Raw genomic sequence first — 19,239 nt, forward strand, 5'->3', positions numbered from 1 at the left:
AGAGAGAGGAGATGAAAGTTTATGAGTGAGAGCACACAGCCACACATTCCTCCATAAATCCATTACTGAGCACAACCTTACACCACTGACCCCGGGATAAACACACACTCATCTCCATACTAAAGAAACACGCTATGTTCGATTTTCAGCTGAATGTCAGGCCATTGTGATCTGTGACCAGAAATTGCACGTTAAAGGAGGCGAAGAAGGATGAAAGTGTTTTCACAGGGTAAAGAGGGTTGGTTGTGGTTATACTTCCCCAGCATTGTTCAGTGTGAGGAGGATTGTGTGGTTTTGGGAGATGAGATTTGTGCTGTTAGGGCTTGTGGTTGTGAGGAATGTAAGCAGTGGGCTATATGTGTCATGTGGAAGAGCTTAATCGACATCTGAACTTCTGAATTTTACTGGTGCACTAAAAATATCTAATGTCAGAAAGTCAAGGGAACAAGTATTTTTAGGATGCTTTAACTTATTTTAATGAGTTAATCAGGTTTCAGCTACATTTTTTAAGTTATGCAAAATTTAACTTAATAGATTAAGTCAGTTTGTTTGATGTAAGTATATGTTTATTTGATTCAACAAAATAATTTAAGGCACTAAACATTTTTTACAGTGTGTTTTGTAGGCATTTCTGTTTTTTCAATACTTATTTAAAATGAGCTGAACCAACACACTTCTTGAGTTTTTTTTAACCCAGGCTCATTATTGATACAATATTGATATGTTTCATATGTGGCGCGCCACTGGGCAAACTGGTAACAGTAGAAAAGCTGTCCACATAGAGTTAAGCGGTCAGCTGGTAAACTCTCCGAAATAAAGGTACAAGGGCTGTCACTGGGGCAGTACCTTTTCAAAAGGTACATATTTGTACCTAAAGAGTCTTTAGTGGTACCTCAAAGGTACATATCAGTACCCAAATGCACCTTTGAGGTACCAATATGGACTCTTCAGGTACAAATATGTACAATTTGAAAAGGTACTGCCCCAGTGACAGCCCTTGTACCTTTATTTCGGAGAGTGTAGTGTGAAAAGAAATTGAAGCCATCGGCGTTCGTTTTAAAGACGAAATGCAGCCATACGTAGCTCTGGTTACATGATTCACACTCTCCAGAAATGTATACGGGGGTACGTTTTCACAATTTGTGTTTATTTTTGGGGTACAACTTACTTTTTTATGTTAAATCCACAAAAATTTGTTAAGTTAACCTAATCGATTTGCATTGGGACAATATGAAGGAATTTTGTGGATTTTTGGACGGTATCATGTTTTCTCATGGTCTTCTGAGTCAGTTGCTGGTTATTTTGGCTTGTAATAGCTAAATGATTGTTAAATTGTTAATGGTTTGACATTTTTTGGATTGAATTGGAAGGACCTGAAGAGTTTGGTTAACATTGTGATTTGCCACAAGGGATGCACTGGAAGTTTTTAAATCAACAACTTTACTTCAGTTAGTAAATAACGTTCTTACTACAATGAAGGCGGCATAGCAACACAAGCTGCTATTTCACTACTACAGAGAAATGCTGTAAAACTTCATCTCTCTCTCTCTCTCTCTCTCTTTGACCCACTGGCCTGTTTTTGTGGTAACTTTTCCTCTTCTCTCGGCTGTTAAAGCGATACTTGTGGATCCTGACACGAGCGTGCCTGAGGTGCAAGTTTTCTCCACTGTGTCTTTTATAGATTACCTGTGATAACCACGTATTATGCGGATATAAACTGTAACCGTGGCTTTTCTCATTACCCATGGGTGAACATCACTTTCATTTCTAAAGCCAATCGCAGCCCTTTCTGTTGAGCAGGTGAAAACAATAACCAATCATAGGGGTGTAAGACCTCGCCTGTCAGCTCTCAAAAAGCGAGCGGGAACCGTAAGACCAGTGGAAAATCACACCCCTACTCATTGCAATTGTAGACCTTTTTCTTGGCTGCTGCATGGAGGCTGCCATAGCGACCAGCGTCTTCCGGTGGAATGTTTAGAACTTTCATTTACAGCATTTACAACCAGTAATTTGCAATCTGAAAATTGGTTTCAATAGCGTTTTGAGTGGATCACGGAATGTTTTTGTGACACACAACTTTGAAAGGTGTGTGTGTTAAAGCTGTTATAATTTGTCAGATCTGTGGTTCAAGCGTGAGAGAACCACGTTATCCTAGTTCATATAAACTATGTTTCATTTCATTCTGCTTAATCACGTGCCCCCCAAAAAGATATTTAAAATAAACAAATAAATATGAAGTCTTTTGACTGTTTTTTTTAATAACTTGCAATACTTAAGTACAAAAAATATTAATACTTTAGTACTTCCACATAAGTATGGTGCTTAAAGAGTCTACTCAAGTCACTTTTTGACTTGTACTTTTTGTACTTGTACTTTTACTTAAGTCTGGGTCTCTAGTACTTTATACGACTGCTAACAATGTCTCACATGCTAAAACCTCATATACATATAAGTCATTCTATTATTCTGGGTACTTTTCAAGCATTTTCCAATTAGTTTTTCTTAATCTGGAAAGATGGGCGAGGCAGTGGTGCAGTAGGTACTGCTGTCGCCTCACAGCAAGAAGTTTGCTGGTTCGAACCTCGGCTCAGTTGGCGTTTCTGTATGGAGTTTGCATGTTCTCCCTGCCTTCGCATGGGTTTCCTCCGGATGCTCCGGTTTCCCCCACAGTCCAAAGACATGCGGTACAGGTGAATTGGGTTGGCTAAATTGTCCATAGTGTGTGTGAATGTGTGTGTGGATGTTTCCCAGAGATGGGTTGCGGCTGGAAGGGCATCTGCTGCGTAAAAACTTGCTGGATAAGTTGGCGCTCTGGCAACCCCGGATTAATAAAGGGACTAAGCCGACAAGAAAATGAATATAGAAAATGAATAATCTGGAAAGATAAACAACAAATGTATAATTTACAGTAAACTACTATATATACATTATTATGTCAAATAATACAAAATGTGACAGGAAACGTTTAATTCTGTTAGTCATTTATAGTTTAACTTACAGTTAAAATTTTTAAACCACTTGACGATAGTTGACTATAACAAAGTAGACATTTTCCACCCTTTTGTGCTTTAGCTTAATAGGACAACACCAAACCAGATAGCACATGTCTTAAATGATTCATGGCATCAAACCTGACATGAGGAGTTGTGTTTAGTTAGCAAAAAACAACACAAGACATACAAGTGTGGACCCTTTCCTTCCCAAGTGTTATGCATTAGTCTGTCTGAGCTGACTGAACTATGAGTTACGCACTGTATGCGTTTGAACGCAGACATAAATATTGCATGCTTCGTTAATGTAATGACAAGCTTGAACAGGTTTATAGAAGATATTTGAAACATTTTAAAATACACTTCAATGAATAATCTACTTGTGGACAATCTGTGGAGCAGTCGCCCTCTTTCAGCTGTTAAAGGATTACAATTCCCGTACAGTCACTTCACGTTAGACACACCATGTCAGAAAAGAAAGCTTCTACAAACAGGAGTGACTTTTATAGGGAACAACAGGAAGCTTTCCAAGAATAGGTTACAATGATGCATTACATTATGTTTTAACGCAATACAACTGACAAATTCAAGTACTGGACATATAATATAAGCAGTTATTTTAGACATTTTAAATCCCTCACAAAAAAAAAATCATTCTTAGGTACAATGTAAGACTGGTAGTTGATTCTAAAAGGTACTCATTGCTTGACTACAAGCAAGGGTTTGGGAATTAAGAATTAGTTTCAAAAGCTGGAATCTGTTCCCTCTTAGGAAATTCATTCCTCTGTAAATCATTTTAAAAGAACTAGTTTGATTTTGCTAAAAATAGCTAACAACTGGCCATGCTAAAACATTCAAATAGTCTAATTGATACTGCGTGGTGGGCATCCACACCTTTCGCAATACCATTCCCCTTTCTTCAACTTTATACATGCCCCATCATAATAAATGCAAAAATACCAACAAAAAAAGTTTAGATGCATCATTTTGTGTGGCATATGGCTAAAAAAAAATATACTGATGCCTTAGTGTACTGCATTGAGATTTTCTATACACTGTACACACAACCAAAGACATAATATACTTAGGCCTGTAGTCAGGGGGGGTTAGAAAGACCCACTCCTCACTGACAAAAGTCCAGAATTTGTCCCATACTTAAGCTCATTTGTCCTATTTTGCCATAATAAAATGCCAAAATAACCATCAAAGAAGGCTTTAAGACTAAGTTGAATACGCTTTTTGCTGTTGCTTCAGTGTGAAGCTGTGGTCACACTGGACTTTTCTCCCCATAGACTTCCATTCATATGTATACGAATGTGTCAGACATTGCAACGCAAGCTCATTCAATAAGTTTCGCTGTTCGATGGGTTGCAAAGTTCAAGCTTGGTAAACACTAACCTGAGAAATCGCATCACTTGACTGCGTGAGACCAATCGATGATCAAAAAATGACCTAAAAGGACAGAAATGTAAAATATGAACCAATCGCTCACTATTTTAACTAATTATCTTGTTTAATCTCACCCTTTTGTTGGTCCCTTTAACGTGTTTTGTTAAATTTAAGCTACATTACATCTAGATGCCAACTTATTTTCAATAGATTATAAGTAGACTGTTTGGTTGGGATATGGTTGGGGTTAGGGTTTTTGTGTTGACATATATTTGCAGAGTTTCTTATAGTCAGTTAAATGTCTATTGAAGGAGCAGTATCAACAGATATTAAGCAGGTAGTTGACATGAGAGGTAATTGACATGCACTTGCAATGCAAATTTTAGTCAACAAAATCTGCAAAAGGAACCATCAAAATAAAGTGTTACCGGTAATTCTTGTAGTTTAATAACATATGAAAGATTTTTGGAACCCCCTCCTCATTATTTTGCAACCCCACTTTGGGAATCACTGCTATAGATGACATAAAATTATCTTATTTTTTACTAAACAAAATAAAAATAAAAATACTTCAATTTACATTTTGCTGTTTGCTTGCTGATTCTATAATATACTTTTAAAAAACTCAGGGATCCACACAATTCACTCATGGTATCCCAACATATTTTTTTATCCCGTTTTTACCGACAAAGACCATGCCACACATTGAGCTTAGACGTTATTCTATGAAAGGGATAGTAAGATAACAGTGGGATGAAGGGGAAGGGAAGTAAGACGATAAACAGTGAACAGGTAGGTAGGTTGATCAGGCATCCTACGATGATGCCCAGAGACTCAGAGTGGGGGTACCGTCTCTGTAATATTTTGGTAGAGTGATTGGACCCCCCAGTTCAACCTAGGAGTGAAGAGAGGGTTATAGGATTGTAAATGGGAAGTGAGGAAATAGAGGGCGGGTTTGAAAGAACGAGAAAAACAGTGCTAGAGGGCTTGTCTGCCTTAAGTTTTAGGGAGTAGGTGATTGGTTAAGGAGACAAAATGAGAATTGGTTCCACCATTAAACCTTTGTTAACAAGTTAACTCCATAACCCTGACAAATTTAAATAAACTAAACATAATAAAATAAGTTTCCCAAAAGAAATCTCCAGAATTGTGTTGCTTAAGCTCATTTTAAATAAGCAGTTTAAATAAGAAGTACAAATCATTTTGATTTTCAGTTCCACAGACATATGACAAATAAACCACACATACTAATTTCAGTTAACTTTGACTGTCCCACAAGACTTTTTTCTGTCAGTTTCTGAGTTTATTTATTACACAAAAGTAAATTCACATTTGCTAGACAAAAAAATATATATAAAATAACATTTAAAATCTTAAAAGCTACAGGAAAAAAGCTAATATTTTGTACCTCATTTGTGCAAGACGCCGATACATGTTAGAAAAACAATTACGAAAAAAACAGCTTATGAAAAAAGAAGGAGAGAGGAAGTCTGCTTCTAGCACCTGTTGGCAAGGGCCCCTCGCTAAGCTTTACATGGGAACGTTAACGTCACCGTCACCTTTTTAGGTCTGGGAATGAGGACACACACATACACAAACTCCCGCACACTCAGCATGCAGCGGGTTGTTTTCAATTGACAAGTTTCTAGTGTTGATCATGAGAGGGTTGAGAGTAATCTGGACTCCATTAAAGTAAACTGCCAAGCCGTCTTTCACTCTTATGAGAGACTTTGGAATCTGGCCAACAGCTGCTCTTCGGACATACTCTCAAATCCTGTGTCTATAGGGTCATTGTATTGGAGACCATGGCAGAACATGGAGACATGAACAGGACAGACTTGCCTGGGGAAGGTAAGGGCTCCATGAAGCTGATGTAGATGTGATATAGCAAAGGGATGAATGTTTGCTCAATGAAACGGGATTTCTTGATTTTCTTGTTGACTTACACTTGTGTGTACAAGTGTGTGTGTGTATAGCTTAGCAGTTAAAAATAGACCTGATAGCTTGCTGTCCTGTGACACTAGGCGTACATGGGAGGAGGATGGGTTTCAGGATTTCTCAGCCTTACACTCTTACACTTTGATTTATCCACCATTTGATGGGCTTTTATACACAACAAGAGCAATGAGTCAAGGCGAATGCTAGCCTGCTGTTTCTCAAATATGGCGAAAACAGTGAATCTCCCGAGGCCATATCTCAAAATCAGTTGTAAGTGCCCATTATTATGAAAAATGTCCATGTTAGGTACAAATATTAGTGTGCCAGCTTCATAAAAGAGGGCAATACATCAGAGAGGCAGGCCATTCCCAACAGTAGTTTTGCTGACACAGCACTTTCGCCTCTGCACCTTGTCAGGAAATGGTCTTATTATTGAATGATACCAGGGTCTGGAGGAGGCGTAATGGTGTAACTTGGATGCCCAGTGCCTTGATATAACCAATCACATTACAGCATTGATTTAATTTAAATTCTGTTAGAGTTGCGCAACAGTCAGTCACTGTTTATACATAACAGAAAAAATGGGATAGTGCTGCAAGCTCAATCCTATCTTTCACAAAACTGTCTGTAACCAGGGGCTCCCCAAGGGATGGCCACGGCCACCCTTGTGTAAACTCTGGCCACCCCTGTGGCCACCCCAATAAGATTTAGTTGGTACTGTTATTGATTTAAATGCACTTACCTAAATTTACAATATTTCAATAAATAAATTCATTAATATATAAAATGCACCACTAAATTATTGTGGATTGATCACCGCCACTGATGTAACTGATTCACTGAGATTGCACACTTTTTATTAAGAAATTATTATTTTGGAAATGAAAAAGTTTAGTTTTATCTGTTTGAAAATCACAAATGCAAAAAAAATAAATAAATAGATGCATTTTTAAATCAACTTTTCAGATTCGAGTTTATTCAGCAACTCCATTATTTTGCTGGTTGACTTAAAAGGGCCAAAAATCTCAATGATTTTGTTGGTGTATTTTGCAAAAAGGTACATCAATAGAAGAATATGTATTATTATATTATGGCTTAAAAAGGAGCATGGATAAATGAAAGTATTAGGGTCTGTATAGTAAGTGTGTGTATGTAGTAATGCCTTTTGTTCATTTGTTTTATTAATTAATTCATTAATCTTCATTAATTTTAGACATGGAATAAACTGTATGTTGTACAATAAAAGTATGTGAAAAATAACTTACCTGAAAGGTGTTTTTTTTAGCTAAATATTGTTTTTTTTTATTTGTTTTGCAAGTGTACTTGCTGAATTATTTTAAGGAAAAAATTACAACATTTCAAGAGTAATTAATGAAATTAATTAAAACTTAATTATTTAATTTACCAGAACCAAAAATAACATTACTCATTATTCACAATATATACACAATTCAATATTTTTTTGTTTGTCGCCCCAAGATTCAGTGTGGCCTTACTCTGCCACCCCTAAGAAAATTTTTTTCGGGCGCCACTGTCTGTAACATTTTGTATAAAACAGCATCCCTAAATGTGCTTCAATTCAAAAGCCCTGTTTATTGGCAACATGTTAGCAACCTTTTCATTCTTTTGTGGTCATGGCTTGACAATACTTGAATATCTTGTTCTACAACATAAACTGCACATGCTGTCACCCCAAATGTTATTATGTAGCTACATATTAGCCAAATAGGCTTTCTAAGTACAGTCAAACTACTTTAAAATGTGTGTGTTCAATATGGGGGTTTCTAATGTACCTTTAGTGTTTCCTCTAGGATTTTTTCCAGCTGTGGCGGCAGGCCTTTTTTTTTACACAGATCTACCACTACCTGTGGCGTTATGTCAATGACAAATGTTGTGAGCGCATTATTAGAAGTCGAGATCGCATTTATATAATAGCCTACAGTATGCGGATCTCTTAGCTTGCGTGCCGATTTCCTCTGCTTGTGCACTAAAACTTCTTGCACGCCCGCTCAAATATAAGCCGCTTCAAGAGCGTGCAGACCTTCTTGTGCGCTCTCAAATAAATGTTGCTGAAGTGCGATTTAGTGTGTTTATGTCTCCAGCATTTATTAGATTTGCTAGGAATATTTATGAATGTCTCTAATAGACCTACAGAGGGATATTAATGCATCCTGAAGTAAAGTGAAACGGCTATACATCGTGTTTGCTAGCCTCATGCATCATGCACCTGTCAGTCAGCCGGTCAGCACGTAACCTTAAAGGGTTAAACAAATGACGCACAGCACTACTACAGTCACAGAAAAGTTTGCGCTGTTCTAATTCACTTACCTTTTAATACGTTTTGGTGCGATTATTACCCGCTATTAAAAAAAATCTAATGTTTTGAATGAGAAGCTGTAATGTAGCCGTGGCGGGATGACTTTTGGCGTGGCGCCCCACCATGGAAGAATGAATGTAGCGGAAACCATGATCTTGTTTGAGGAATGCTCAATGTATATTAATATGTTTGTATGTATTGTAAAATTGTAAAAATCAAAAGGTTTACATGTTCAAAAGGTGTGTGTGTGTGTGTATTTGGGGGGGGGGGGTCATATTAAAGTTATAGTATAGAATAGCTCTTTCAGCATTATTTTGTACATTTTTATGTGTAAATTAACAGTGAGAGACTCTATACAGCATGTGGCACGTTGATTTTCCCGCCAAAAACATTCCTTTACATGAATATACTACCGTGTATGATAAACATCCATCTAAACAGTCTCATTTTTAAAAAAGTTTTTACATGCTGCTTGTGTATTGACAATAAAACTGCAATATTTTTTACTTATAGTTCCTTTAATGGTAAACATATGTTGAAGATTAGCCGATAGCATGGTTATTTATTAATTGACTAGCTTGTTACCTACAAAAGAAAAACTTCCTCTGTTCTCTGCTGTGTACCACAGCATTACTGTTAACCTTGGATTGCCTCATAGAAGCTTTGTCTGCAGTGCTATTAGCATCTGCAAAGCGCTAACTAAATATGACAGAATGTGCTTGTGTTACTTTAGCATTCAATTATAATCATCTCAATGAAACTATATCTACATCTCAAACATTTCAAGTGATATTATGTGCATGTCTTGTGGGTGTGCGTGCCACATTTGATACGAGTAAACACTCTACACTGTGCTAGCATGCTGTGCACAGTTAGCTTTGTTAGGACACGTTTGCTGCTTTTGGCTTTGGGAAACTTTAGCTTGAGGATAATCAACCTGACAGCTTTATTTAATAAATCACACTTGTCCTGACAGCACTCTATACGAGAGTCATCCATCGGACATCTTTAGAGTTCATATATATATATATAGTGTGTGTGTGTCGGTAAATGTCTGTATTTACATAACAACATTCAAATGAGGTCAGTGAATGAAAATAAAACATATTCACACTTTTTGTATTTTTTTCTTTTCCATAGAGCCTCTGAAGGGTAATCTAAAGGTGACTTCCAGTGAAGACAGCGAACACCTGACCCGTAAACAGCAGGTTGTCTCTGCTAACAGCTCTGGTAACCGCTGTGAGGCCAAATCCAGCCGCGCAGGGGTTCCACGCAGACACACTGTGGGTGGAGCGCGCAGCTCACGGGAGATCCTGGCCATGCAGCCCTCGGATATGGATAAAAAACGAGAGGCTTTTCTGGAACATCTGAAGCAGAAGTATCCGCACCACGCCTCTGCCATAATGGGCCATCAGGAGAGACTCAGAGAACAGGTGAAGACATGCGCTAACATTGTTTGTTTGCCATTGCTGGCTCCAGAAGTCCGAATGCTCCAGAAATGAATGTACATAAGGAAATAAGAATGATGAGCATTATAAACATTGTTAAACGACAGCCCTAAATCTCTTTACAAGAGTGAAGTATCTCTTGTTTGTCATTTTATAGTCAGCTATGCAATACTTCCTTCTGATCCTTGACTCACAGGACATACCGAGTTGTGTTATCGATTTGCGTTGGGCTGTGTCTGGTCCCGACCAAAAAGCTCTGCATGAACACACCAAACAGAGAATAGCTGACTATAAAATAGCATATGTTTTGTGTCTTTCCACACCTGCAATTGGCAGTAGTCTGTATTTTCATTCTACAGAGGGAAAACCATAACTCAACACAGGCTCATTGTGAAAACATACCCATGTATACATTTCTGGAGAGTATGAATTACATAGCCAGAGTATGGCTGCATTTTTGTCTACCAAATGAATGTTACAGGGAACTATGACATTGCTGTTGGCTTCTGTTTAAGCTGATCGCTTAAATCCGTGTAGACAGCGTTTCTGCTGTTACCAGTTTGCCCAGTAGCTTACCATGTATGTAGGCAAACCAGAGACACAGATAGGAGTTCACCACGACAACGGGGTTTAAATTCAGTGAAGAACGTACCCAGAAAGAAGGTTAAACAAAGATAAAAGGCAAAAAATAAAATAAACAAGTAAATAACAGGGTGAGAACGTGGAAAGATCCGAAAACGTGGTAAAAATCTGGCAGCCTTAAGGGTTTTTTTTCAGTTTGCTTTTGAAAACACTGTCGGCTAGGTTTAGAAAAGGGAGTAATCACGTCAATCGGTGCTTTTGAAAACACTATTGGTTGGCTTTAGGGAAGGGGGTAGGTGGGGATATTGGTCTGTCAGTCAGTTAGTCAGTCAGTCCACAGCGGCCTCTGGTGGATTTTTACGAAAACAACAGGAGCGTGCGACACTCGCGAGAGAAATTTGGTATCTGAAAAAGCTTACACAGCGGCCTCTAGAGGATGTGCGAAAACAAAAACTGCCAAAAAAGGTACCTGCCGGGATGTCTTTTGCAATCTCCAGAAATGTATATAGGGGTACGTATCAATGGGTTGCCAAAACTACTGATGTACACATACTAACTGTAAACAAAGCTATACCATTTTCACTGTAATTATTGCGTCTTTGTGTTCTTCTTGACCAGTGTCACTTGCTTATTTTTGTCACTTCAGTTTCTGTTATTGTGCTCTTATTCATAACTGCACAACTAATTAGTTTGCTCTTTTTCACGGATGACCAATGCTGAATCTACCTGCTGTATTTGGCAAACTCTATTCGATGTGAGTCTGAAAAGAGGCAACTCAAAGAAAACTCAAACTCAAAACTCTTGTTTTGGAGAAAGGTTTAAGTAAGGTAGCGTGAATATCAGCAGGGCAGTCTCACATCTGCCCTGATGGTGCTCAATTAGAGCGCACTGCTTGCGGTACAGATTTACATTGCAAAACTGTAGGCCACTGTTGAGCTTGGGAGGTCTCAGGCACTGTCTGCCCCACTAAGTATCATTTTATTTGCCTTCCCTAACTATGCGTGTGATTTTAATGTATCCTGCTGACTTACAGCTTAAAATAGTCTCGAAAACATTCTGCAGAATGCTAAATACATTCAAAATTTGTTATTGATTCACTTTATATAGGTCTATGGGTCTGTGATATGAATGAATATTCTCCCTTACCTGTTCTTATAGATGAGCTATGACTGCTACAAAACACAACAGATATAAAAATATACAATGCCTGCAGAAAGAAAAATTGTTTACAAACAGCCTACATCACCTATTATTGTTATTATTCAGTTACAAGATGGTGCCACAGTCCCGTAGCCAGCCTGGTGAAAAGGTGGTTCTTTTTTTCTCAAAAAGTGGACCTTTTGGCAGTTCTACGCCTCAGTTTCTATTTACCTATGAGATTTAAATACTGCATTTTAGTGGAGTATTTTGCTGGATTAGCTAGTCAGATGTAATCATAACCACACTTTTTGATGTTCTAAAAATGTTTCCTAAAAATTAGCAATAAAGAAAAATTAAAACTTTAAAGACTAAGTTTAAAATACACATTTATTACGTCATAGGAAAGTTTTTAAGTAAAAAAAAAAAACATTTATAGACATGTACATAGACATATATATATAGTCATTTATAGACAAAAAACCAAACTGGCCAACACATTTAACTGTCCTCAACAATTTGAGGACACAATTTGGATTTTTAATTAAAAAAATAATAATTTAAACATAACAATAATGATGACAACAATAATAATAAAACAATAATAATGAATTCTTCTGAATTTTTCTAGCTTATTTGGTAAAAAAAAAAAAAAAAGTACATCTAAAAATTCCTGGACAACAGCCAAATTTAATATGGTCCGCTTCTGGTGCTTTACACCTTTTTATTATTTCAGAAAATAAGGTCCAAGATTTAGAATAAAAGTTACCTGTGAATTGTTTTCTCTGTTTAAAAACAATACAGTAGCTAAAGAAGACTTCTCTTACATCAGATTATAGTCCCACCGAGGCAACAGCCGACCGAGGATTCCGTTTAGTCTTCAAGCCTTTTACGATGGATTATTTTCATTAATTATAATAGCATAGCAGTCAAAATAGGAGAAATGAGCTCATGTATGGGACGAATTCTGGACCTTTGTGAGAAGTGGGTCTTCCGAACCACCTGAATACCCCCTGGCTACAGGCCTGAAAAGTAAGAACATGTTTTATACTTATAATAACCATGTTTTTTAATAGAATTTTGGTGTAAAAAAACACACCTACAGGTGTTTCAGGCACAGGTCAGATTTTCTCCAGGTCATAATTTGTTTTTATTTATATTAATTTTGTCTAAAAAATTATTAGACCTGTCCAGTTTCATCTGAAATTCATCCCAGATCACCTTCTGAAGTGGTTTGAGCGATCGGATTTATATCCGATCAGAATTAAATGAATCAAGTGACCAAACAGCCTAAAAAACACAGACGTAACGGGATTAGCACCTTTTGCTGTGAAGTGACATCTGACAGCTGAGGACTCCGCTTGCTATTAAAGCCTTTGTGGGATAGAAAAAAAATGATGATAGGGAAGAGAGGTCATGTACTGGACAAGTCAATAGATATAAAGGACGGTCAGTTTAGCCTAGAACCTCATGGATAGGGACAGATTTTCATCTGTTAGGAAGTAAGTAACTTTAGCTTTACCCTGTTTGGCAGTCTTTTTGAACATATGCTCAATATTTTCTGATAATGACGCAGCTGCCTGCCTTTTCTGCCTCTGTTGCTTTTTTCGACTCACAGCGTAACTCAGTATGAATGTCCCATCAACGATTCAAATGTTACTACGCTGTGGGTTATGTCACGTGACTCGCGTCCCATTATTGTGGCTTTGAGGCTCCATGGGATTCAAATTACTATCCATAATTATTTAAAATTACACTTTATTACAACATATGTTAAATATAAATGTATTTTATTTATTATATAATAAATATATAATATAAATTACATAAAATAATTAAAAGGACAAATTCTGGACCTTTTGGCAATGGGGATGGTTTGGTCAGGTACATTCAAGTCATTTTTAATCAGTTTTAAGAAAATACATGAATGAAACATAAATGGATATGTTAACTCTGACAACCTTTAGGAGTTGACAAGATATGTCAAGCTATAAATAATTGTCTAATATAGATGAATGATTCCACCATGATCATCTTTTTATTGCTGTTTGGACAGAACTGTGTGTAGGTATAGTGTGTCCTCAGCCATATTGGGGCGATATAAAGACAAAAAGTCTCTTTTTTATTTTCTGATGTTAAAATTGGATCCAAATCCCTCACAGTTTAAGGCCCACCACAATGTAGCTTTGCCCATCCACCAATTTAATTGACTGGTGCGTATGTCTATGTAGTAACTCGTTTAATCATATCAATAAGACAGGACATGCTCAAAGCAACTGGGTTTAAAAGATTTTATCAGCTCACTGTGATCATCAATCATCATCAATTGGATCAAATTTTTTTTTTTTAAATGTTTGCATGTTTGTAATGAGTTACAGCAATTTTACCGTCTTTTGTTTATCACCACAGCCGTATATCAGGACAATTCTAAAAGAAGACGCTGCAATCCATAACACATAAACATAACGGATATCCATACAGCAGTGATTATTAACCTGTATCCTGTCACATTTGCCATGCAAAATCAGTGCAAATTTATACGCACATGCTGTGTGTGTGTGCGTGTGTGTGTGTGTGTGTGTGTGTGTGTGTGTGTGTGTGTGTGTGTGTGTGTGTGTGTGTGTGTGTGTGTTTGTGTGAGTGTGTGTGTGTGTGTGTGCGTGCATGAACTTTGTAACGACATTGTGTGAAACATCGTTGCAACTCCACAACAAATACATCAAATAATCATTGGGAAAATTCTTACTGTAGTATTTCTCACAAACTTTACATGAGATCTGCTTTTTTCAAGTCTGTCACTGTGCTGTTTATCTGATGCAGCTAAGGCTGAGATTGTAACCCACTCTGACTGGCACGTGGAAATGGTGGAACTAGCATTAAAGGCACAGTCAACAAAAACAGCTACATTGTGTTCAAAGCAGAAAAGCCAATATTCTAAAAGTATGATATATAATCTGATGGGTGTTTTGAGCTGAAACTTTACAGACACATTCTTGAGACATAAAAGACTTCTCTAAAATCTTGAAAAAGGGGTAAAATTCGTGCCCTTTAAAGAAAACTGCCATTCCCCCACTCATTATAATGACTTTGTGGTGGCATTTATGTGCACTGTTATTTGAGAATAAATATTAAAGTGTCATGATTGACCAATCAGAACCAAGTATTCCAGAAAGCCATGTAATAATGCTTGTATAACACACATATGTCTTTTTAAATGAAAAATAATGCCTAGTGCAATGACTATGATATAGACCATTTCAATGTGGTGATGTCTTTAGCCCATGAACATTTCCTGCTTGTTATCAAACTATTTCATTACTGTAACAAAAGGAAATTCAATCATAACTTCATGTTGAAACAGATACCATAGCATTATTAATCAATATGTGTCTCTTTTTTTTGATTCTTGGAAGCTATAGATATTAGAAGCTAAGCTTAGAAGCTATAGATGTATACATTAAAAATGTATACATTTGAAAATACATTGGGACCATTGTTTTTGTTTACATCCCTCAAAATGCCTTATTTTTTTATGAATTATAGTGTGAGGGGGAAATGTTTTAGTCATGTTACTTGTGTTTAATTGAAATGCATTACATGCGTACATGACAGTTTTTACATTTACACGTTTATATAAACTTTTAAATCCACAAGCAACAGTTTTGCACAAACCTTTAATGGAAATTGATGGTTATAAATTTTATGACTAAAGCCACATGACTAAAACCAATGAATAGTAAGTGCAGTATCATGTCATCATCACACAAATAACCCATGTTGCAATACCAGGAAAAGAAAGTAAAAAATATTTCTTTGATCATTCATTCACCTAGATTTTACTGCATCAGGTTTATTACTCAAAGCCAGGTAGGAGCAGGAAGTAACATTCAAGTTGCTTATATATCTATCATTAAATAGTTGCAGTTAGGATTTGCAGGATCTGCAACATTGACTTGGCATTACAGTTCATTACATGAACCAAAGTTCATGTGAAAGAGTCATTTATATTGGTTCTTAAAGGTTCAGGACACCCTGGAGAACTTTTTTTTATATTAACAGATGTGTGTGTGTTGAGCATCAGTTAAGACAATGTTAGCACCTGTCAGCTTTAATTGTGGGGAAAACTGGATAATTTTGAGCTTTTGTCATTTAATTTTAGCTTCCGGGTTTAAAATGATTTTTGGGGCGGGATCTAAATCGGCGATGTAGCGCAGTACTGCAAGTGCAATGATGACGCGTCTGTTTCTCATTATTATTCATAGCGGAGTTTTCTTATCCTCTGAGAAGAGCCGGCTGCATAATTATTCATGAGAGCACGTGCTTTCCGAAGGCAGACCTGCCAGTTTCAAGCAAGCTGTGAGACACAGACCCACGGCACGCAGTAGCCATTCATGAAGGCTCTTATGTGTTTGTTTCCATGATCCACGGGGTTTGTTGCATGTTTTTTCCCCGCGATCTTGTCAGGGCCGATTATACAGCAAAGCTGTGTGTGTGCTGCAAGCATTTTTGTCGGGAGAGCAGTACGAGAATTGAAGAATGGCAGACGTTGACTTTTATCAGGAGTTAGTTCACATTTAGACACATCGCCATGCTGCTGTGTTTGCCTAAATCCTCCAGATTACCAACAGGGCTAATGGTTAAAATAGGCAGGTCAGGAGACCTGCTACACTGAGTCTGCATTCAGACCTATAATTTAGACCCGGGGATCGAAGGAGAATCCTCATTTATAGTGTTTATATGAACACACTTATCTTTATAATGATATAAATTGTGGTTATGTGTATATGAAATTACGAATAACAAATGTAGCAGGGCGTTAAATAACTGTTTATTTCGTTGCATTTTAACTTTGTGAACTATATACTCATGCGTCTCCTCACGGTTTGTCTCATTTTGTGAGCTAACTGTCAACAACAGTCGTTCGCTCCCCTTCTCCCCTGCTGGCCACGCCCACTCCTGCCCTATGCTTGCGGAGCTCCATGCCCATTAATCATGGATCTTTTGAAAAAATTCTGAAGTAGACTTTAACTGAAAGTGGGGGGTGTCATGGCCCTTTAAGGCCTGTGCCGGTGTCAGCATTTATATATCTATATCTTATATATTTATACCATTTGGGTACAAGAAGTGAAGTTTTATAAACTAATTTCGAGGGGAGCATGTGATATGATTAAGCACTGCTGGCCGCTCATCTGTAATCAGTAATAATCCAATCAGAGTGATCCTAGTTTACTATAAATGGATCATTTTCTCCTTACTGCTCTATCTTCGTTTCAGAAGATTCCCCACTTCCACCCCATCTCCTCCTTTCTCTCCCTTTTTTAAAGGGGGAGCTATCGAGACCTACCTGATCTCAGAGCCCCTGATAAGCTTATTGACTGGGCGGGAGCCCTGGGCTCAAATATCTCCGAGCTCTGTGTTCTCTCCCGAGACAGCATGCTAAACCTGCTATAAATGCTAAGCATATCTAAGTGGGAACTCTTGAAATGAAGATGTTTGTAGCTTTAACATAGATTAAGTGTATTAAAGTATTTATACATTGAAAACTATACTGTTTTATTTTACATTTGACATTTATTTTACAGTTTCAGCATCTGAATGCTGTATTAGACTCCCCAGAAAACCTTAAAGCGCTTTTTATTTCACTTTTGCTTTTTCATTGTAGCATTTATCCATGCTTATAATATGTTTAATACATTTTATCCCGTTGTACCTCCCTACAAAAGCATCACAATCAATCTAAAATCATGAATTCTCTCCAAATAGAGCTATTCGGGTAATCTGGTGAAATTGCATTCACATTGCAGAATGTATATGGGGGAATAAGTATTGAGAGCGTCACTATTTTTCTCAGAAAACATATTCATAAAGGTGCTGTTGACTTAAAATTTAGATATTGTAACAACCAAAGAAATCCATATATGCAAAGAAAACAAATAATTAGTTTACAAATGAAGTTCTGTGTAATAAAATGAAATGACACAGCGAAAAAGTATTGAACAGATGAAGAAAGGGAGGTGTAGAAAAGCGTGGAAAGCCCAGACAGCAGCTGAAATCTCTCAGTAGTTCTTCAGCAACCCTCTGCCCTTCGTCGTTGTGTTAATATTATCTGCTGCAGCCCATCATCTACATTACCAGAAGGATGAAGATTAAACCAGGGTGGACATTTTTTTTTAGCAAGACAATGATCCAAAACACTGTCAATAAAGCTCTTAAAAGGTCTCAGAGAAAGAAAATCAAACTGTAGAATGGCCCACCCAAACACCTGAATTGAATATAATAGAGACTACAAAATAAAGATCAGATTTGATAGTCGAGACCCACAGAACCATCAAGATTTTTACACTTTGTTGAAGACTGTGAAAAACTCACACCTAAGCAATGCATGTGACTAAATTGTCCATATGAGACATATGAGCCATATGAGTCTTTTAGCTGCCATCATACACAGAAAATTAAATACATTTCACTAGGTCAGTACTTTCACCTTGTCTCATTTTTTATTTAAAAAAAAAAATTTTATTCTTGTAATTTTTATTTTTTTTTTTTGCCAAAATCTGGTTCAATTCCATGTCAACAGCTCCTTTAGTAATATTTTTCCAGGAGCATCATGACGTGTTCAATACTTATTTTCCTTACTGTATAATGCGACGTCAGTTTTTTTTTTTTTTTTGCACCAAAATTATGCAGTTCTAATTGCAGTGAATAAAATCGTTAAAACATTGCAAGTTCCACTAAACTTTTCTCAGTGTTGTAACACTCCCTTGTGTGTATTCATTATCTTTTGGGCTTCTAAAGGTCAGCTAAAGGTTGTGCAGAGGTTTTCTTTGTTCTAGATCTTGAGTTCTGACTCGTCTGGTATGTGTAGATGTCCCAGAAAAATACAGTGAAGAAATGAAGATAGAAAAGTTTGTCTTTCTTAAAAAACGCCAACATTTGTGTTTAACTCATTGAGTGATGTGAGCAGTTTCTGCAGTTAATGATGGCATCCAAGAAAGATGAAACAGCATTCAGTGTGTGAATATGAGGTTCAGCCATCTATGTGCTGCACATTCTTCAGTAATGACTACAGGGATCACCTCTCAGCCAACTCATCATATTAACTCCATGCATTATTTGATCATTTTTATGGATACTGTGAACATTTATTTTTTTAATCCAAACTCTCGAGTCTCCAAAATACTTGATACGGTTATAAACAGATTGACCCCTCACTCTGAACAGGTGGAGTTTTGTTTTATATGTTTCCCCTTTTGGCTGATGGAATCCATTTTCAGTGTTTTGTGCCCAGTCTCTGTTGCCTGAGGTGAGAACTGAATTCAGTATCATATATCAAACTGACACATTTTTGCTGTTAGTTCATGCCCTAATATTTCCATTTTCTGTTCCGTTTCACATTCAAGGCAGAACATTTAGGAAAAGTGACAAAGACAATTTTAGT

General features: G+C 37.0%; 1 protein-coding gene across 36 annotated transcripts in view; it reads left to right on the forward strand.

Moving 5' to 3' along the window:
- The window catches only part of si:ch211-285f17.1, a 293,770-nt gene that overhangs the window by 147,345 nt on the left and 127,186 nt on the right, over positions 1 to 19,239 (forward strand). For 31 of the 36 annotated variants that reach the window (XM_073941510.1, XM_073941529.1, XM_073941539.1 and 28 more), the window contains exon 2: positions 9,775 to 10,067. In XM_073941510.1, coding sequence (XP_073797611.1) covers positions 9,775 to 10,067 — 293 coding nt within the window. Of the gene's footprint in view, positions 1 to 5,968; positions 6,231 to 9,774; positions 10,068 to 19,239 lie in introns of those variants that run through there. The other 5 variants (XM_073941511.1, XM_073941540.1, XM_073941514.1 and 2 more) reach the window with 1 other exon arrangement.

Source organism: Danio rerio, chromosome 24, assembly GCF_049306965.1.
Source record: "Danio rerio strain Tuebingen ecotype United States chromosome 24, GRCz12tu, whole genome shotgun sequence".
Taxonomy (NCBI): Eukaryota; Metazoa; Chordata; class Actinopteri; order Cypriniformes; family Danionidae; genus Danio; species Danio rerio.